At 44.6% G+C, this 21,888-nt stretch overlaps 1 protein-coding gene across 1 annotated transcript in view; it reads left to right on the top strand.

Moving 5' to 3' along the window:
- The window catches only part of Niban1 (niban apoptosis regulator 1), a 158,991-nt gene that overhangs the window by 84,243 nt on the left and 52,860 nt on the right, over window positions 1-21,888 (top strand). Inside the window, exon 5 of the mRNA XM_021168396.3 lies at window positions 381-545. Within this exon, the coding sequence (XP_021024055.1) occupies window positions 381-545 (165 nt within the window). The remainder of the gene's footprint in view (window positions 1-380; window positions 546-21,888) is intronic.

A 21,888-nucleotide genomic window follows, 5' to 3' on the forward strand; every position in this document is an offset into this window, starting at 1 on the left:
GGTGGGGCAGGAATAAGACTGCAGCGAGAAAAGCAATAGACTGTGAAGTCAGCAAATACTGCTCAGCTTTGCCACGGAGGAAGAGACTTTGGGGAGTCGGAGCCTGCAAGAGGCACATGACAGGGAGCTCTGTGCGGGTCTTTGGAGATTCTTCCAACAGTAGGGGGCTGAGGAAGATGTGTTGGCTGTCTGTGTCTCTCTGGACGAGTAGACTATACCAGTGGGAAGGAAATGCTGGGCTGGCGATAGGATTGAGAGGAGATGAAACCCATTTCCCTGCCATCTTGTTATCCTGTGGCTGTCCCCAGATACTTTTGCAGAAGTGTTTGAAACACAAGACTCATGCTTTGAAACTACCTGTGTTCCCATTATTTCTCCAGCTTCCAGCGAGAAGAACTCTCAGCCCTTTGTGCTCCTACCTAAGGCATTCCCAGTGTACCTGTGGCAGCCTTACCTCAGGCATGGCTACTTCTGTTTCCATGAGGCCGCCGAACAGCAGAAGTTCACTGCTCTTCTCAATGCCTGCATCAGACACCTGAACCACGGTAGGCTCAGCTGCTCTCTGCCCTAACGGTCACCTTTTCTGAACTGCTTTGGTCAGTCAACTGTGGCCATAATTCTTAAAGCCTAAGAGGACATTGCCATAGGGAAAGAAAGTGGGGCTATGAACAGCAAGCTTTGGGCACAAGGAGCTCAGTGGACAGTTCTGTGGTAGCTGGTGAAGGCCTGTTCTAGAGGACTCCCTGGTTATTCATTATCCTGGCCGCTCCATCATTAGTATAATCCTTCCTACCTCTTTCTCCTGGTGTTTTTATTTTGTTTGTTTATTTGGGGGATTGCTTGATTTTGACTACAGGATCTTGCTAGGAAATACTAGCTGGTCTTATTCTCACTATACAGCAGCTGGTCTAGAACTCATAGTAAACCTCCTGCCTCAGCCTCTTGAGCACTGGGATATTGAGCATGTAGCACCATGCCCACCTTTCCTGGTGCTTTTAATTATTTGCCAGCAAGAATGTGCCAGTGGACCCTTTATGTCACTTTTCATTTATTGCATTGTGTATTTCTGTGTAGCAGATACCCACTAAAGATCAGTGGCATGGTTCAGCTGATGGTAATCTAATACTTGTTATTCAATCAGCAATCCTGTTGGTTAGCTTCCTATCACTGTAGCAAACGACGTTTATGCTAACATTATTTATTTTGGTGATTGTTGTCTGTGGTTGGTTGGCTCTGTTGCTCTGGGCCTGTGATGAGGCTGCGAATCTCAGCAAGAGGGAAATGACAGAAGAGGGAGTGAGGGTTCCATAATCTGCTTCAAGACAGATGCTCAATCATCTTAAAGACCTCTGACCATGCTGCATATGTCGAAGATTCTATTACAAGCACAAAGCTGGGAACCAAGCCTAGAACTCGGAGCCCTTAGGAGGACTTACTCAGACCACAGAGGCAGTTCTTAAAACCTGAAGGGATGTAAGAATCCTGGGGGAAACCTGATCGAAAGCTGGGAAGATAGCTCAGTGATGATGAGTGCTTTCCACTCTCCGAAAGGACTAGAGTTGAGTGAACACCCAGGTTGGGGAAGCACACAACTGCCTGTTACTCAGCTACAGGAAGGTCAGAGACCCTCCTCTGGGACCTCTGTGGACACCTGCATTTATGTGCACAGACCCCCACACAGACACGTGCACATAATGTAAAAGAAAACTTAACTAAAGCACAGGAGCCTGGGTACTGCCCTCAGACAGTCTAGTTCACTGTGATTGGCAGGACGTGGGATTTGCTTCCTAACAAACTTCCAAGTGATGTCACCCGGCACCCTCGAAGTAGCACAGCTTTAGATAGCATTATTTTGCTTTTAGGTGTGGATTTACTTATCTGTCTGTAAATAACATTTTTTAAAGTGTTTTTCATTCCAATGTCTCGCCTTTTGACATTTTTACATGAATGTAGGTTTGTCTGGGCTTGCAGATAACTGAACTGTATCCCTGGGAACGACAGGCAGTCACATGTCACAGAGGGGCTTAGTCTATGCCAACCCTGAATGGGTGTACAAAGCATGCAAAGTTCCTCCCTTGGGGGAGTCTAAATGCAAACGGAATGGAAGATCAAGCTCACCCACACATTCTAACTTGATAGCTAGCAAAGTTAGCGTGTTAAAGGGTAACTAGAAATCTCGGCCAAGTGAAGAAGCGTGTACAGATGATCCCAGCTCTGAAATAGCTTAACTTCAGGATTTCCCAGATCATGATGGTGCAAGAGTAGTACCTGTTGGGGCTGGCTGTGTGCACTGTGATGCCCTGTGTCAGGGCTGGCTGTGTGCACTGTGATGCTCTCTGTCAGGGCTGGCTGTGTGCACTGGGATGCTCTCTGTCAGGGCTGGCTGTGTGCACTGGGATGCCCTGTGTCAGGGCTGGCTGTGTGCACTGTGATGCTCTCTGTCAGGGCTGGCTGTGTGCACTGGGATGCTCTCTGTCAGGGCTGGATGTGTGCACTGTGATGTCCTCTGTCAGGGCTGGCTGTGTGCACTGGGATGCTCTCTGTCAGGGCTGGCTGTGTGCACTGGGATGCTCTCTGTCAGGGCTGGCTGTGTGCACTGGGATGCTCTCTGTCAGGGCTGGCTGTGTGCACCGTGATGCTCTGTGTTAGGGCTGGCTGTGTGCACTGTGATGCTCTCTGTCAGGGCTGGCTGTGTGCACTGTGATGTCCTCTGTCAGGGCTGGCTGTGTGCACTGGGATGCTCTGTGTCAGGGCTGGCTGTGTGCACTGTGATGCTCTCTGTCAGGGCTGGCTGTGTGCACTGTGATGCTCTCTGTCAGGGCTGGCTGTGTGCACTGGGATGCCCTGTGTCAGGGCTGGCTGTGTGCACTGGGATGCCCTGTGTCAGGGCTGGCTGTGTGCACTGTGATGCTCTCTGTCAGGGCTGGCTGTGTGCACTGTGATGCTCTCTGTCAGGGCTGGCTGTGTGCACTGGGATGCCCTGTGTCAGGGCTAGCTGTGTGCACTGGGATGCCCTGTGTCAGGGCTGGCTGTGTGCACTGTGATGCTCTCTGTCAGGGCTGGCTGTGTGCACTGTGATGCTCTCTGTCAGGGCTGGCTGTGTGCACTGGGATGCCCTGTGTCAGGGCTGGCTGTGTGCACTGGGATGCCCTGTGTCAGGGCTGGCTGTGTGCACTGTGATGCTCTCTGTCAGGGCTGGCTGTGTGCACTGTGATGTCCTCTGTCAGGGCTGGCTGTGTGCACTGGGATGTCCTCTGTCAGGGCTGGCTGTGTGCACTGGGATGTCCTCTGTCAGGGCTGGCTGTGTGCACTGTGATGTCCTCTGTCAGGGCTGGCTGTGTGCACTGTGATGCTCTCTGTCAGGGCTAGCTGTGTGCACTGGGATGCTCTGTGTCTCGATGCTGACAAGAGCTCTCTGGGCTGTGTTACCAGAGCATTTTGGATATATTGTTTTGTGGTTTTGCAGCCAACTGGTCTACAAAACACCCACCTGTCACTGTTCAGGAGGAATTTAATAATTTATTGTAACATGGGACTTTGCAGTAGATGATTATGCTCAACTGCAGGGTTAGGTAAGTATTTGAACATGTTTAAGGCAGACGAGGCTAAGCTGTGAAATGGGTGAGGTATATCATATGCGTTTTCTTATCTTTTCTTTCTTGCTTTTTCTTTTTTTTTCTTTTTCTTTCCTTTTCTTTTTTTCTTTCTTTTTTTTTTTTTTTTTTTTTTTTTTTGTGTGTGTGTGTGTATGTTTTGAGACAGTGTAGATCTTGCTGTCTAGAATTTACTCTGTAGACCAGGCTGGCCTTGAACTCACAGAGATCCACCTACTTTTGCCTCCCTAGTGCTAAGTAAGATTAAAGGTGTGTGCCACCTGTATTAAATGCATTTCTAATTTACAATGGAAGTGTTGAGATGGTACCTGACTATAAGACAAAGAACATCTGTGTGTGTGTGTGGTGCCGAGGACATACTAAGTAAGCGCTTTGTCAAGTACTGAGCAATACCACCAGGCTTGTATAGAATTTTAAGTTTTGCAGTGGAGGCCTCTGAACACATGAGTTTTGAGCTGAGTCACATTAAAAAGTATCCCACCACACACACACACTGCAGGTAATTTTATTATACACTTAGTTTCATGTTTGGAGATGTCCCTGAGACTATCAGTGCTAGAGTGACAGTCATTGGTGCTGCAGCTCAGCACTTCTTGGTTGGTATGTGTGCATGTATATATGTATGTATGTTTGCATGTATATGTGTATGTATGCATGCTTGCATGTATATATATGTATGTATGTGTGTGTGTATATGTGGATGCATGTATATATATTTGCACTATGTATATATATATATACTATATGTATGTATGCATGTATATCTTTGTACATGTTTGTGCACGTGTCATGGCATGCATGTGGAGATCAGATGGTAATTTGGGGAGTCTGTTCTTTCCTGTTACCATTCAGGTTTTAGGGATCAAACTCATTTTGCCAGGCTTGGTAGCAAGTGCCCTTACTGGCTGAGGCCCCTGGCCAGATCCGAATTCTTGGTTTTAATGTGTGTGTCAATAGAGGCTAATAATAATAATAATAATAATAATAATAGATATAACTCCATTTTGCTACAGCAAGTCCAAGAAATATTGACTCTTAACTAGAGCCTTATGAAAATGATTCCCTTATTAGTCTCATGCCTGTGTCGTTAATGTTTTAGAGTCAGAGATTTGCTGGGCACTAGCTCAGTTTTCAATACACTTAAAACCTCTGCATCTTGGGGTTTGGTCTAGTAAGGACACACAGCTGGCACAGAACCCAGGAAATACAAAGTTGCACTGAGCAGAGAATGTGTTCTGCCCAGTCAAAAGGGACTTGCTACATTCCCCATTCCTTGTACATAATAGGAGTTTCTCTGGGGAGCTTTGGATGGTGTGGAGTCTGCATTTAGACACCATTTATGGAAGGTCTGAGTCAATTCAGAACCCAGCTCTGCTCTCTAGGATGTTGTCAAGGCAGAGAGACAATGAAGTCCAGTTATATCTCTCTGGTCTGTGGCATATTCTTCAAACCAAAGACCGTTTGTTCCCCCACTGAGTCTCTATGCTGACAACTGGGCACAGGCCATCATAGCAGTACAGAGAGCAGTCCTTAGTTGTTGCAGGCCAATGAGCTCATGGGGCTTTCCCATCTTGCCCCATCCCCTGATTTTTTTTTCCCCTTGTATTTTATGGCACAATGTAACACTGTTTTTACTGAATTACTTTTTCTGTCCCAAGTCCCTACCTATTATTCATTGTGTCATCTTGAATAAGCCATTAAGAGGTTTTCTCAAGCTGCCAGTTCACTGTATTTGTCAGAGTTGCTCCCAAGGGCTAGAAAACACTGCCTGGGACCAGGGCCTGAGCCTCTGAGCAGGACTGTTTGCTGTTGTCATTGCTCCATCGACTCTAAGGCCACCCATAGCTCTGCTGAGAACTGGGTCCTAGATGTTCGAGTGAAGTCAGCCACTGTTGAGCCCACATGGGCTTAAGGCATGTTCCCTAGTGCTCAGGTCGATAACAGCTCAGCACACTTGTCCCAAAAATGTTGGGTCCAACTTGTTCTAGATATTTATATCCATGCATTCCAAATCCAGATGCACTTGTGTTGAATGTAAGAGGTGTGTGTATTTAACTTTGACAAAGGTCCTGTCTACATGTTCTTCTTGTATAGCACGGCTATCTGAAGACAGATGAGGACAATTGGAGGATCTGTGGTCCTTCGCTCTTCAAGGGAGGGAACTACGGCCAGCATTGGTTTCACTAAGGAACTCCAAGTGTGCTGGGTAGATACAAGATCTCCCAAGATTAAATCTTAACAGGACATCACATGCCAACTCAGTTATGGCCTGGCGTTTGTTTGTGTGTGTGTGGTAGCTGCTGTAGGATCCACACTGTAGTCCCTGGCCTCGGCGGGTGTCACAAAGTGGGATTTATGTTTCCAAGATGTGTGGGGGCAGCTTTCTTCCCCAAGGCTCGGTACTGTGCAGATGGAGGTCTTTGTCAGTAAGCGCCTGCTTCTCCAACTGCGGAGATGCGGGAGACGGGGACCATGTTCCTGGCAGGAGGGATAGGATAATTGGGAGCTGAGAAGCAACACAGATTATGGACCACCAGAGGAACTGAAGGAATTCTGTGAGCTGGAGGGCATGGATGAGCACGAGAAGACAAGGGAAGACGGCGAGATGGACTAGATCCAGCTGGCAAGGGGCTTTATATTATATATGAAGAATGTGGGGGCTGGGCGTGGTGGTGCACGCCTTTAATCCCAGCACTCAGGAGGCAGAGGCAGGTGAATTTCTGAATTCAAGGCCAGCCTGGTCTACAGAGTGAGTTCCAGGACAGCCAGGGCTGCACAGAGAAACCCTGTCTCGAAAAAACAAAGCACACACACACACACACACACAAAAATAATAATAATAATAAAAAAAAGAATGTGGACTCTCCCCCACCCCCAGTGGTGCCAGGAAACCACTTAGGAAGTTTGGGCAGGCAACAGCACATGGCCATAGGCTGCACCAGGCAGAGGGTATGAATTAGTGACAAAATTCATCAATAGATAGCCATTGTTCTTGTCCTAAAGGATTTGGGGGGGGGGCGGGGAAACATGGAGTAGACATGGCATCACCATGTGGGTGGTGATTTTCTACAATGGATGTGAATGCTGTCAGCTTCCTTCAGTAGTGCTGTGATAGCCCAAAGGGCACTCCATTAGCCTGGGGGACAGCCAGGAACTCTACTAAGCAAGTGCCTGTGTTTATTCACATCATCGGAAACACTCAAGGAGAGGGACCATAGGATATCTGGGAAATATGAGGGGTATGGGTTGAAAACACCCAGAAGAACCCAGAGGATTTAGGCTAAGAGATCACAGTGATGTAACTCAAGCCATCCTTGTGACCTCCGTGGACTTTGGTGGTGGCCGAGCTGGGTTGAATGTGATGTTATAAAGCGATTACATTTTAGATTGGGTTCCTTTGTCAGTGCTGTGTGCCCCAAGTTCTTATGCAGAACTCCCCTGTGAAATCAAACACTTTTTATTAGATTTGATTTTGACACTTCACAGTTTTAGGTGTTCAATACATGTTGCTGAGTTAAATTGGATTTCTGAACAGAAAAAGACTTTACAATTCAAATGAGATGCAGCCAATCCTTTTAATGTGTTTATTTCGACATGGTGTTTTACATTCTCCTGCACTCGGCAGCAGATCTCAGGTTGATTTTCACCGACTTAATGTCTACACACAGTCTAGTGATACCTACAAAGCAAGTTTATTACTTGAGGGACTGTCTGATGTGGGCACCAATCAATTCTAACTGAAAATAGAGTGAGTTTTATTATGTAATCTATGAGAACACACTTTTGAATTTGTGTCACCCATGTTTATGGACAAACAGATCTAGGAGTTGGAAAATTCTAACTTATGCCTAATCGATTTTGGCTGGTGTACTTCAAATAAACATTATTGGAAGAAACAAAATTAAAAAACAAACAAACAAACAAACAAACAAACACAACTTTTTGGGGGGGAATTGGGAGGTTTGGCACAGGGTGTCTCTGTATAGCCCTAGTTGTCCTGGAACTTACTATGTAGATCAGGCCGGCCTTGAGCTTACAGAGATCCATTTGCCTCTGCCGGCCAAGTGCTGGGATTCAAGGTGTGTGCCGCCACTGCCTGGCTTTTTTTCCATCAATTTTTTTGTGCGCTGGTGTTTTGCCTGCATGTATGTCTGTGTGAGGGCGTCAGATCTTGGTTACAGACAGTTGTGAGCTGCCATGTGGATGCTAGGATTTGAACCCCGGTCCTCTGGAAGAGCAGTCAGTGCTCTTAATTGCTGACCATCTCTCCAATCCCAAACACAATTTTTATCAACAGCACTTTGAATGCTTTCACTTGCAACCACACAGCTGTGACCCTCCAAAACAAACACATACACATTATAAGCGGGGCACAAAGTGTTTGGTAACTATTCTTTCCTATGAGATGTTAGTGTCTTATCTTAGAAGGGGTGACCTTAAAGAAAAGTCCCTTAAACTTGTTCTCTTTGCACAGACCACCTCTCTCTGAGTTTTGCCTGTGCTTTTTGTATGATGTGCTTAATACTCTTTAATAGCAAATATTTCCCTTTGTCCTCCTGTGAGTATGAGATTTTTCTCTGAAGTCCTTATTTCTCCTTTTCTGGACTTTGCTGATCCCAGATTAGGGAAGGAACTTTCGGGTCACCTATTATATACCTTAGAGTTTACTTATGCTAAAGCTTGAGTAGGACTCGGCTTGTCGGTGGCAGAGGGCTGGATACTCTGACGGCCCTTGACATCTATCTCAGATAGACATATCGTCCTGATTCTCAACATTGCTTTACAAAAAACAAAAACAAAAAACCCAAGCAATCTTTTGGACATTTTGACCACATGACTGTCATGATCATTTGCCACAATCCACAGTGACATGGTCTGGAGCAGTCACATAAGGTCCTTGGAGACCTGGAGTATGTGGATTTTTTGGTTAGTGGCATTATCTGAGATGACCTTGCTATTCTATTCACTGGTTAAATATGGCCAGATCACTTAGCTTAAGTAGCCCTGGAATATAAAGTATTTGATAGTGTAGGCTGCATGGTGGTTGAATGCTATAGAGTTAAAATGTAACTGTCTATGATGTTATATAATTTAAATGTAAATGTTTTCCTGTGCCTGAGTACATCCCTGGACCACGTGGGTGTCATTGATCCAAAACATGCCTTTACTTCTGCTTTTGGTACTGGGTAAATTAGTGTTCTCAAAGCAGCAGGGGGGCTAGGAGTGGAAGCGGGGGTTCCCCCAGAAGCCAGGATCCTCGAGCTGTGCCGCTTAGGCATTTGGTTCATTACCCCAACGCAGGCTTAGGTTGGCTTCTAAAGCCTTGGTGCCTAAAGCCACGTTGCCAGGGAGCTACATTTGAATACTTCTTGTCAAGTGATGACATTCCCACGACAGCAACAACTATTCTCTTCCCCACTTCTGCTGAGCTAAACAGTTATCTTGGTGCGAAGGTCTGAAAATGATGTAGTTATAATAGTTAAGGGTTACCAATCAGACCAATAATGCAAACAGCTAACTCAACAACAAATTGAAGAGTTAATTTAATATCTGTATCATGAAGATTAGGTATATTCCAAAAATCAATGGAATGTATGTATGTGTATACATATACATATACATATATATATATATATATATGTATATATATATGATTATTGCCTGTAGGGAAATTTGAATAGCTTTCAATTTTTTAAAGATTTATTTATTTATTTATTTATAATATGTAAGTACACTGTAGCTGTCTTCAGACACTCCAGAAGAGGGAGTCAGATCTCGTTATGGATGGTTGTGAGCTACCATGTGATTGCCGGGATTTGAACTCAGGACCTTTGGAAGAACAGTCAGTGCTCTTAACCACTGATCCATCTCACCAGCCCCTCAATTTTTTGTTTTTTTTTTTTGTTTTTGTTTTTCTGGTTTTTTCCAGACAGGGTTTCTCTGTGTAGCTCTGGCTGTCCTGGAACTCATTTGTAGACCAGGCTGGCCTCAAACTCAGAAATCTGCCTGCCTCTGCCTCTGCCTCTGCCTCCCAAGTGCTGGGATTAAAGGCATGAGCCACCACTGCCCGGCCATTTTTTTTTTAACTCATTGTTAGGATATGTTGAGAGTCACTCAGAGTGAGAGATTGTGTGATGGCTGCTTCAATATGTGACAATGTGGTTAGCATTATGAAGGATTCTATTTGGCGTATGCTTCTTTTAAAAATCAGCACTTAGGAGAATTTGGAGGACATTCTGGCACACTGTAGAATGCTGAGCCCTGGGTTCCATTCTGTGAATAGATTTGGAGGGTGAGAGAGGAAGAGCCCTAGCCAGGCTCATTCATAGCTGTTTGAGGTTTTTGGTTTGTTTTTTTTTTTATGTTAAATATTGAATGTATGTAACAGAATGCTGTGAAATACTCGGCAGGTGTGAGGAGCTCTGCTGCCACCTCTGACGCCTCTCACCTCTTTTCTCCATCCTTTCGTCCTTCCTCTGACTGCACTCCACCCTGGGTGGTTTTGTGCTGTTTTTCTCTGCACCAGCCTTATCTCGTACGCATGATCATCTAGCATACTTTAAACCTTATCCACATGGCGTCTGACCATGTCTTCTCCCCACGATCTCTTTATTAATATTCTGTCCCAGCGCCTCGCTTGTGTGATTGCTTGTAGTTGTCAGCCACTGGAGATCAGTGCTAAAGCGATTCCACTGTATTAATGTGCTGTAATTTCTAAGACTCAGTCCTGTTGATAGGGACCTGGGATGCTTCCAGCATTTGTCACTCAGAACGCCGCGGAGAACTTTCTGTTTGTTCTTGTTTAGAGGAATTTGATTTATATTTTTCCTTAGTATCGTAAGGAATTTTCTCGTCTATGTTAGTGAGCGTGTTTGGTGTGTAAGCTTCCTGTTGGTTAATGAGATTCTAAGGCTGTTGAGGTCATTTATGCTTTACAAGATGGACTGGAGGGCTGGGCACGTAACTTAGTCCTGGAGCATGTGCCTAGCATGTGTGAGGCCCTGACTTAGATCCTGAACTAACCGAACTCCCTAAAGAAAATTAGAAAACACTCTTGCTTCTCTTGCCCCCATTTTTTTTTTAATTTCATAATTAAAAGTAGTTTAGGTAAGGCTGGAGTTGTTCCTGATTAATTTTTGGTAGACCTTTTCACATGAATGTGTCTTAGCTTAAGACTCTTCTTTAAAAATTAATAATTTATATTTCTTTGACAAGTTCATAGACACGTGTACTGTATTTTGATACACGTGTATATCACGTGTATCCGCGACCTCGTCTCCCCCTTCACCTTCTCCAAGGGTCTCCCCAGTGTGTCCCTTCCCCCAACCTCATGTCCTTATTTATTTTAATCTACTGAGTTCCCATATGGGCACGGTGTGAGCTCATCCCCCGCAGCCTGTGCCATCTCTTAGTGGTCATTCTCTGCCCAACCCCAGAAAAGTAGCTGCCCCTTAGCAGGCCATCAGCTAGCTGCTCACAGCTCCTCAGTCGGGGCTGGGCCTTGGTGTGGCTCCTCTTGGGGCTCTTTCTGAGGGGAGATTTAAAACCACTGACTTATATTTATAAGTTGTTTTACAACTATCACATGTTTCTATTTTTTAACTATGTACAGAATTCTGGAGTGGCTGTTGTCTTTCTGTCGCCACAGTGAAACTGTCCTCTGCCATCATCTGGCTTTCCTCCGAGAAGCAGAAACATTTGCTGTCAGCTTAGTGACTCTTTTGGGAATAATTCAATTTATTTCAAAAACATTTTCTCAGCTGGGTGTGGAGACGTAGGTCCCAGCACTTGAGAGAGTAAAGCCAAGAGTTCAAGGCCAGCCTCTGTTACATAACAAGTCGGAGGCCAGCCTGCTTTACAAAGAACAACAAAGTCTCTCTTTGTCCTTAGCATCCTGGGGTTTTGGAAGAATGTATCTGTAGCCGAGAGTTTTCTTAGGTGCTGATAACACTTTCAAATCACTCCAAGGGCTTTGCGTTTCTGTACTAGTTTGCCTGCTGTTGCTGTGACTGGGCGAACTCAGCGTTGCAAAGTTGTATCAACTTTTGGAGGCAACTAAATCCTGGTGCAGGCAGGACGGTTTCCTGAGGAAGATAAGAGGCATCCATTGCAGGCTTTTCTCCTTGGCTCTCAGGCACTTCCCTGAGACCTGCCTTTGTCTTCATGTGCCCTTTCCCTTGTGTCACTGTTTGTGTCTATGTCTGAGCGTCCCCCTCCTGTCACCTTTGACACCTGCATTTTTTTTTTTTTTTTTTTTTTTTTTTTTTTGGTTTTTCGAGACAGGGTTTCTCTGCGTAGCTCTGGCTGTCCTGGAACTCACTTTGTAGACCAGGCTGGCCTCGAACTCAGAAATCCGCCTGCCTCTGCCTCCCAAGCGCTGGGATTAAAGGCGTGTGCCACCACGCCCGGCAACACCTGCATTTATTTATACCTCTATTTATTTACTTACTTGTGTATGGAGCGTGTGGAGGTCAGAAGACAGTAAGTAGTTGGTGCTTTCCTTCCACGTGGATCCTGGGGATGGGACTTGGGTATCTGGCAAGTATCTTTACCTACTGAGTCATCTTGCTGACCCCTTTGAAAACACCAGTCACAGCAGATGGAGGCTAACCTATTTCAGAATGACCTCAGTTTAACTAAGTAGGTCTGCAAGGACTTCCTTTCCAGATGAAGTCACTTTCTGGCCTAGGGCACAGTACTTGGGAAAGCACTGTTGACTGACGCCTTAAGGCTCTGTGAGGCAGGTGCTGCTGTTAATTGCGGCCTTCTCAGAGTGCGGATAAGGTCTCTGAGATAGCAGTTCCAACATCTGGTTCAAGACAGTTTTAAACCCAGGCAGTGTGACGTCAAAACTCATGCTCCTATGAATTGAAGTTTCCAGAGGAAAGCTACCCTAAAGTTTTCCAAGATGGATTAAAATCTTTCCGAGAATTGGAATGTGGCAGGAGCAGGGCCACATACTCTTGAGATATCTTTAGACTCCTTCGAGACCATTTATTATCCACCTTTCGTCTAGGTTAATCAGCTTGTGACTGCCATGAGGAACTTCTTAGAATGTACTAGAACAGAGACTGGCTTCCTCCATCCAAACACTAATAATGTTGTGGGATGGGTCTGAAACCTATTGTAGAAGGCTCTCCGTTTTGCTTTAGCCCACCTATCTGACATTTGGCCATCCGTACATTTAAAGATTCATTGACCTGTTACTTCTTTTGTTCTGTAACCATTGAAAGCCTAAGGAAACTGTTTCCACTTCGGAACACTGAACATGGTTGCTCTTTGGGGGCAATCTGAATCCATCTTCCCAGGCCACAGTTGTTCATATTTCCTCTGAGGTGAGAGCTGTGGTCTGTGTGGACACTCTTCTTGGGGTACTACTTTTTTTTTTTTTTTTTTTTTTTTTTTGGTTTTTCAAGACACGGTTTCTCTGTGTAGCCCTGGCTGTCCTGGAACTCACTTTGTAGACCAGGCTGGCCTCGAACTCAGAAATCTGCCTGCCTCTGCCTCCCAAGTGCTGGGATTAAAGGTGTGCACCACCATGCCTGGCAGGGGGCTACTTATTGAGCACCCACTGTAAGACAGTATTTGACTAGCTGGTTCAAAAAAAAAAAAAAACCAACAACAATCCATTTCCCGCTAAGGGCCTGGTGATTTGAGGTTAGTCATTTCATACTAAGCTCGACACAGATGCTTTCTTAGTATTGGTTTGAGGAGGAAGTGAATCACTGCACATCTACTGAAATTCAGGCAGCAATTGAGGAGGAGAAGTCTTTGCCTCGAAACATGAAGTGGTGCCTTTACCCAAATGGGTGTTTCTCCGGCCAACTGCATATAATAAAATTACTCTCCAATGCTAGAATTTTCTTTGCATATATAAATATGTACTTGTGAATAATGTTGTGGGATATATTATAGGCATGGGTTTGAGAACATATAGTGCTTATATATTTAAACATAAACTATTTATGTTTTAAATAGTTCCCATTCACTTTGTTTTCCATTCACTTTGTTTTCTCATCAGAACATTTTTTTTTTCTGTTAACTGGACTGGTTGATATGTTTTTGTTTAAGACAGGATCACACTTAGCCTCTAAGTCATTACAATGTCCAGGCTAGCCTTGGGTTTCCAATCTGCCTGCCTCAACCTGCTGAGTGCCGAGGTAACTGGCTGGAGCCACCATGCTCAGGTTGTTAAGTAGATTCTTGGCTACTGCTGAGAGGAAGCCTGCCTTGACCTGATTTGCTTCTTAGAGACATCTTCAGAGAAGTCAAAGTCATGCTTGAACCAGCATCTAGTGGTCAAGGAGATGCTCCCATTTTATGGGGCTTAGAAAAGGAATGGAAGAAGAGAGAAGCCATATAGGGAAGTTGGAGAGAAGCCGTATCTTAATGCTGGCTTTCACACCTTACCAGGCCAAGCCACTCCCTGCTAAGTTCCTTTCCTGCTGGAGACTAGGGTGTGGTCTCAGTTGGGACCAGCAGAGAGAAGAACTGAGAATCTCTGAACCAGATGGCCTGTTCTCTGTTCTGGCCATCACCAGGAAAGACACAGTTGGAACAAGAGAACTTGTGTAGAGGGTGTATTGTCCAGACTGTTGTCTTAGATCCTGGGAGCAAGACAGAAACTTGAGGCTGCATTGGTGAGGTTAGCCCGTTCTGTCAACAGTGGAGAATTTGTGGAATTATTTTCTCCTGGTGTGGAAGGAGAGATGGAATAGCAGAAACATGAAGTAGGAATGTCATTTCAGCCCATCCCGTCCCATTCCATGTTACATCTTGGCCAGCCCCAAGAAGTTCTGTTCCAGAGAACATGTTCAGTCCGGCTGAATGTCCTCCTGGGACATTCCTGATCACTGCCTGGTCCTTTTCAGTCCCTGCAAGGAGAATAATTGTTGATGGTACCCTTCTGCTTTCTTTTTCAAGACTCCTCCCCATACTGGGGATTGAGCCTGGGGCCCCATACACATTAAGTGAGTGATCTGTGACCAACCTAAGCTTTCAGGTCCCTTTTCTAAGCATTAAGCTATTAGATTGAACACTTTCAATTTTGAGAAATCAACAGCCTTTCCATGAAGTTGTAGACTCTCTTTGGTGACAACAGTGAATTATTCTTCCCGAGAGCAAGGTCATTTGCATCCGGCCAGCACTCTTGCCTGAAGAATCTTAAATATGAGCTATGCTGCCTGGAACTGTGTGCCCTGATTGCAACCTGCAACGTTTTGCAGCAAGACTATTCATGGAGGACATTCAGAGTGGCTGGAGAGCAGCTTTTTCTATGTGTACTCAGGGTGTGTGTTTGAGTGTGTGCATGAGTGTGAGTGTGTGTGTGTATGTGTGAATGTGAGTGTGTGTGTGTGTGTGTGTGTGTGAATGTGAGTGTGTGTGTATGTGTGTGTGAGTGTACAAACTACCTTCCTGGTTGGCTTTGCCTGATGTCACTTGCATCGATCTAAGTGCCGTGTCTCATAACTGTTAGGCAGATGTCCCATTTTCAGATCCCACCATCCATGTCAGGCAATGCACACCTGCCAGCATCTCCAGCTACAGGGGAACCTTTTTCTGACCCAATCCCCAGCATGGGATTGGAAAAAGAAAAAAAACAGAAACCAACAAAAAAATAAGGCAATAACATTTAGTGTTGGACTCTGAGATGAATCACCGTCCTGACAGTAACAGAGATGAACTGGATGCTGGTTGCAAAACTTCCCTTCTTCCTTCTGCAGATACTTCATGAGCTAAAAGATTCCTAAGGTCGACTGCCAAGGGCAGTCATAAATATCACTGCCTTTCTGATAGCTTGATGGGTTTTTATGGTTGGGCGTGGTCATGATGGAGAATGGGGAAATCCCCAAGAAGATGACTTACTTGGCAGCAGCCATGTCTCGTTTTCTCCTCACTTCTAGTTTCAAATGCCTGTTGGTTTAGAATTAACTTGTGCTGTCCCCTTGCCAGATGATGGACTAATGAAGATGTCTCTGGAAATAGGAATTTTATAGCCAAAAGGAAGGGAGCATATTTGAAATTGAAATAGCATATACTTGGGAGTTAACAGTTGCGTTGGATGGATTGTTGCATGTTATAACCTTGAAAGTGCATTGACTTCCTATCTTCTCACTTTCTGTTGTCACTACTCTTTGCTTGTTTTTCACCCTTTGGAATGAAATCTTAGGCCAGTGACTCACTTTGGGGTTCTCTAATTTTCTGAAGGCCTGGGGAATCAGGAGATGCAGGCAGTTGTGAGCTGTCTGACCTGGGTGCTGGGAACGGAATGTGGGTCTTCAGGAAGAGCAGCACCGAGCTGTTTCTCCAGCCTCTTCAAAAGCCTTTAATCTGTCAGGGGTAAGCATCTATTGACCTGTTTTTCTTTCTTCCCCTTCTGTGACTAGAAGCCCCCAGAGGCTGTTCCTCTGCCTGGTTTCTCTTGAGTCTCAGAGCTAGCACTGAACGCATGCATGGCAAATACACACTCCTTTCCTTTTTAACTGGATAAATGAACAGAGGGAGTAGGTTGCCATTTGAAGTGTCTTGAAATGGCAAGTGTGTGTGTGTGTGTGTGTGTGTGTGTGTGTGCATGTGTATATGTATGTGTATGCTTATGCATGTATGTGCCACTTGGATGTGGGTCCTTACAGAGGACAGAAGACGGCTCTCATGGAGCCAGAGATGCAGGCAGTTGTGAGCCTGACATGGGTGCTGGGAACCAACTGTGGGTCTCCTGGAAGAGCAGTCAGTGCTCTTAAACTGCTGTAACCCCCCAGTTATTGCAGAGAAAGTTCTGCTTTACTTTGTTAAACAGATAAGGTTCTTGGGAAGGCAGCTTTCTGTCTTGACTGTCCATCCGGTGGTTTGTCCACCCTACCTCCGGCTTTCTCAAAGATGATCATCTTGTAAGGCTTCTCATCACCCATTGTCCTTCCAGTGGGGGAAAGGACTGGTCTCAATGTTCAAGGCTTCCATAGAACACAGAACATTGGGCACGTCAGCTAGTACCATCTGCTCAAGCACTGTGGAGAAGAGACACGAGATAAGAGATTGCTTCACTAAGCAGGAAGCTCCCGTCGTTCCTCAGAGGAGGCAGGTGATGTTTAACTGATATAGAACCTGGTGAAAGATGGCTTTTTTAGACAGGTTTCTCTATGCAGCCTTGCCTGTTCTGGAACTCTGTAGACCAGGTTGGCCTCAAACTTAAGAGGTCCACCTGCCTAAGGTGTGTACCACCATTGTCCAGCAGTTGGTTTTTTGTTTTGTTTTCTTTAATATAGAAGCAAAGCAGGATAAAAAGGCAGTAACCCTTAGCGACTCGGGAAGAAAAGGACACTCTCACCTAGAAATCTGGTTGAAGCTTCTGTGATAGACACTCAGGAATTCTGGACCAATTATCTAAAGTCACCTCAGGCACTTCCTTCTTCCCTGCTTTAAACCGCAATTATCCCGGATCTTACCAGAAATCTCCCACTCTAGCTCTCATGTAACCCCAGTGGCTCCTGCTTTTTTTTTTTTTTTTTTTTTTTACTGTAGTTTCCACCCAAGACTCCTCCGGAGCTGCTCTGTAATCTCACGTATCACAAAGAGAGAGAAAAGGTTTCTTAGCCACCCTTTGAGTTGTAACTTGAGCCACCAAGATGGCAACTAGGGCTAAGGTTCAAACACTTCACATAACTCTCCCTTGAGGAGGCCACACCCCATACTCCATTCTTTCCTGAGCGTCTTTCTAGTTTTAACAAACTAACAATGCTTCATACTGGCTTGTCCTGAAATTCTTTTATGAATCAAAGCCAAGGATGTGGTTTCACTGGAACGGAGGGCCTAAAAGATTAAGGGAACTCTTCCGGCTGCTGAGGGGCCAGTGATAGCTTATAGGCCCATCTCCATCTCTAGCCACTGACAGAAGGACATTGGGACACTTCGATTCTAATGGTACCTTAAGAATGTGTAGCCTGGGGCTGGAGAGGTGATTCAGCTGTCAAGAACACTCGCTCTGCTGTTCCAGGGGATCCAATTGTTTTGGCCTGTGCTGGAACCAAGCGTGCACACAGAACTCAGGCAGACACTCAGGCAAAACACAGATACACATGAAATCTCTTTCTGTTTTTGCTGTTTTAAATGAGAATGCACAGCAGTATGTGAAGGGAGCTGTAGAAAGTGATTTCTGATGAACCCTACTGCAGAACACAGAACCAGGTTAAGTATGAGGACTGACCTTCCTGCCTACCCATCCTTCTTTCCACCTCCTTTCTTCTCTCCTTCTCTCCCTCCATTGCCCACAGTCTTCTGCCAACAAGTACTGACTGGACATCTTTTTATCCCACACAATCATTGGGGACCCAGTTTGGATGTTATAAGCTAGTAATAACAAGGAAAATGTAGTCACAAACTGAGGTGTGTTTGTGGGATTTGAGAGGGATTTGATTCACACTGCCCTAGAGAAGGCATGTGTGAAGTAATTTTGGTAATACTAGCCTGAAAATCATGTCATCTAGAGTAAGAGTTGACATCTGTGATCTGTAGGCCGGATCTAAACGTCAACTCTTTTGTGTCAACACCTTCTGCCCAGGTATCCTTCCCTGCTTCTGTCAATGAAGGGCAGAGACAAATAGTCATGGCAGAAACCGTGTGACTGGCAGAGCCTGCAATACTCTAGTATTTTGCCTTTCACAGAAAAATCCTGCTGTCCTTTGGTCCAGAAAACATACAAGAAGAGGATCTATAAGCCGGCTCTGGTGACTTACAACTAGAGTCCTGGAATTTGAGAGGTTGGGGCAGGAGGATTGCCATAAGTTCTGGGCCATCCTGGGCTACAGAGGGAAACCCTACCACAAAAAGAAAGACAGAAAAGAAGAAATATAGTATTTAGTTTGACCCAGGCCTTCCTGCGCAGAGTGAGCCACAGACACTAGTTTCTATGTCTCTCTGTGTCTCTGTGCCTCTCCCCACTCTCTCTCTCTCTCTCTCTCTCTCTCTCTCTGTGTGTGTGTGTGTGTGTGTGTGTGTGTGTGTAAAATACTCAGAAATTAGCAAATGTGTCTTGAACTGGATTTGAAGCAGTTGGAGGCATTTCCTAGAGTGAGTTTATGTACTTCCAAGGGATGTTCTATGTGAGAAGAAAAGTGTGAGCCATGGTGGGTGTAAGCTGTGTGTGTGTGTGTGTGTGTGTGTGTGTGTGTGTGTGTGTGTGTGTGTGTGTGAAATCAGGAGTCAGGCCATTTGGATTCAAATCTTGGCTCTTACACTTAGTAACTGTTTTACTCTCATTGTTCTTTACTGTCCTCAGGGTTAAGACAGAGACACTCAGTGCCCACTGCATGGTTACTGTGCAAATTATAAAAGATTGCAAGTGACTGACAGAGAGTAAATACTTCATATGTCATAGACATTATTACTAAGTACAAAAATAATGTCACAAAATAACACCTTGGTCTATATCATCTCACAAAAAAAGTCATTGTTTCTAACCCAATGTATTTTTTTCATGATGTTTCATCTCAAAAGTGATAGTTTGTAAATTGTTCTAATTTCATTCTATTGCCATAATAAAACAGTGACCAAAAGCAACTCCAGGAGGAAAGGGTTTATTAGGCTCATATTTTTGGGTCATAGGCAGTCACTGAGGGGAGTCAGGGCAGGAACTTGAAGCAGAAACCTTGAAGCAGTATACTGCTTACTGACCCATAGTCATGCTTAGATAGCTTTCTTATACAGCCCAGGACCACCTACCTAGGAATGGTACGACCCACAGTGGGCTGGGCCCTCTTGCATGAATTAATGAAGCATGACAGTCCTCTACACACATGCTCCCAGGCCAATCCTGGTGGTGCCTCAAATGTAGATCTCTTCTCAGACGATGCTCTGCTGTGACAAGTTGGTAATTAAAGCTAACGAGGATGTAAATTATGATTCCAAGGTCTTTTGAAGGTGATTTCATAATATTTTGAAGTTTTTAGTATGTGTACAAAATTATATTTTCTCTGTGAGTGTGAGGTGTTTGTCTCCGTGTCTCTGGCTCCCATCTTCCTCTCACCTCATCTTCCTACAGTCTAGGCATTCTTGGGTGACCTTTTCTGGTCTTCTGTCACTTGGTTTCACAGTCCACACACTGATCGGAGAATTACACCTTCCTCTTCCTGTAGTCCATTCTTTCCTGAAGCTCTGGCTTTGGTTTCTGACTTGTAAAAGAATGTGGCCGCTGGTTGACAGTGATTCTAAACACACAATTGCATTGTGGTATATACCCACTGTTCCCAGCACATGGCTCATGCACTGTGACAATGTCATGAGAATAAAGTGTGGCCAGGCCAAGAAAACAAAAGTCAGAGTGGGTGAGACAGAAAACAGGTAGTGGAATTTGCTCGGTTTCTGTTTGGGACCCCATTGCCTAGTTTCCACAAGCTACAGTGTCGTTAGGGAAACAGAAATCAAACTGGTATCCTCTCACTCAAGTGACTGCAGAAGAGGAGGCACTGAATAAGGGCACCAGAGCTAGAGTTATCTCTCAGATGGCGTGCTTCATGGCTGTCATTTGATAGCAGCAGGAGATGGGGAGCTGAGTGGCTTACCCAGGGCTTGGAGGAAGAGGGACATTGATAAGAGCCACAGGCCAGGGTATGATGTAAGGAGTACGAAGCCAAGTGGTTTCCTCTGAGTTAAGTGTTTTTCTTTTTTATAAAAAAGTCTCATATAGTATATGCATACGCACACCGTTTGTATGAACACATCACTCAGCTCACATCATAAAAGCTAGGTTATTTTTCCTTGTTCCCTCCTTCTGTTCTTCCATGAGCAATGTTAAATAAACTCTGTATCATGTGTGTTTTCCCGTGCACTTCCATGATAAGGTTTGTTGTGTGGTTACTGTCATAAGGTCATCCTGCCTTGGTGTTTCTTACTCAGTGCAGCCTTGTGAAAACCTCGTCTTGTTAACCGCCACGGCTCTAACTCAGTGATCAGCAGATTATCATATTCCGTGGCTTGGATTCTACATCCTTTCCTTATTTATTCTCCTTTAGAAAGATTCACGATTATATTAACATGATTATGTCAATGTTGTTGTACACATGTCCCCATATTCTTATTTCTATGAAGCTGTGCCCAGGAAGTGTGGTTGTTGAGTAAATGAATTTTTAACTTAATGAATGCTATCAGGTTACTTTTCAGCGGGACTGTAAGGTTTCGAGTTTCTGTGGTCTGCGAGAGCACTCTTCAGCAGTAGCTTTGCAGTAGGACTTTCTGTCCTTTGTCTGCATCCATAGGCTGACAGGTTAAAATGGATCTCCTCTTTATTTTGGTGGACCTTGCCTAACTGCTGTGGGATCTTAGCATCTTACCTAGTGGTTGTCAACAGTTCCTTTCTGTGAGTCTTCCATTTCCAGTCTCACCCATTCATTCTCCTGTTCTTTTGTTTTATTATTGTTTTACAATGGTTCTGTGAAGATTTGCATATTAACATTTGTTTACCTCCACTAATGACATTTCATTCAAGTTTACCATTTATGTTACCATTAACTCACTTATGTTAGCTTTTACTTAGAATATACTTTGCCATGTGAAGATATCTAATCTTTTCAAGATTTATTTTATTTATGTAAGTACACTATAGCTGTCTTCAGACACACCAGAACAGGGCAGCAGATCCCATTACAGATGGTTGTGAGCCACCATATGGTTGCTGGGAATAACTCAGGACCTCTGGAAGAGCAACCAGTGCTCTTAACCACTGAGCCATCTTGCCAGCCCAGATGTCTAATTTTTATATAGTCAAATATGTCTATCTTTTCTTTTATGGTTTTTGGATTTTTTGCCTTTGTTGAGATTTTCCTTAACCTTGGATTATATGTGTAATTTTCTTATATTTTTAGAACATTTTTTAATTTATTTTATTTATGTGAATACATTGTAGCTGTCTTCAGACACACCAGAAGAGGGCATCAGATCTTATTACAGATGGTTGTGAGCCACCGTGTGGTTGTTGGGAATTGAACTCAGGACCTCTGGAAGAGCAGACAGTGCTCTTAACCACTGAGCCATCTCTACAGCTCCCTTCTTATTTTTTTTAAAATTTTTTATATTGCTATATTTTAATTATTGTATTTTATGTGCACGAGTGCTTTGTCTACATGTATGTCTGTGTACCCACCTGTGTTCCTGGTGCTTGCTGAGAGCCTAAGAGAGCATCGAATCCCATAGGTGGTTGGGAGAGCATCGTTTGTGGTTGCTGGACCTGGGTCCAGGTTGTGGAACCTGGGTCCTCTGGAAGAACAGCTGGTGCTCTCTGCCATGA

This window comes from Mus caroli, unplaced genomic scaffold (genome assembly GCF_978045245.1).
Source record: "Mus caroli unplaced genomic scaffold, Mus_caroli_1 scaffold_1, whole genome shotgun sequence".
Classification (NCBI taxonomy): Eukaryota; Metazoa; Chordata; class Mammalia; order Rodentia; family Muridae; genus Mus; species Mus caroli.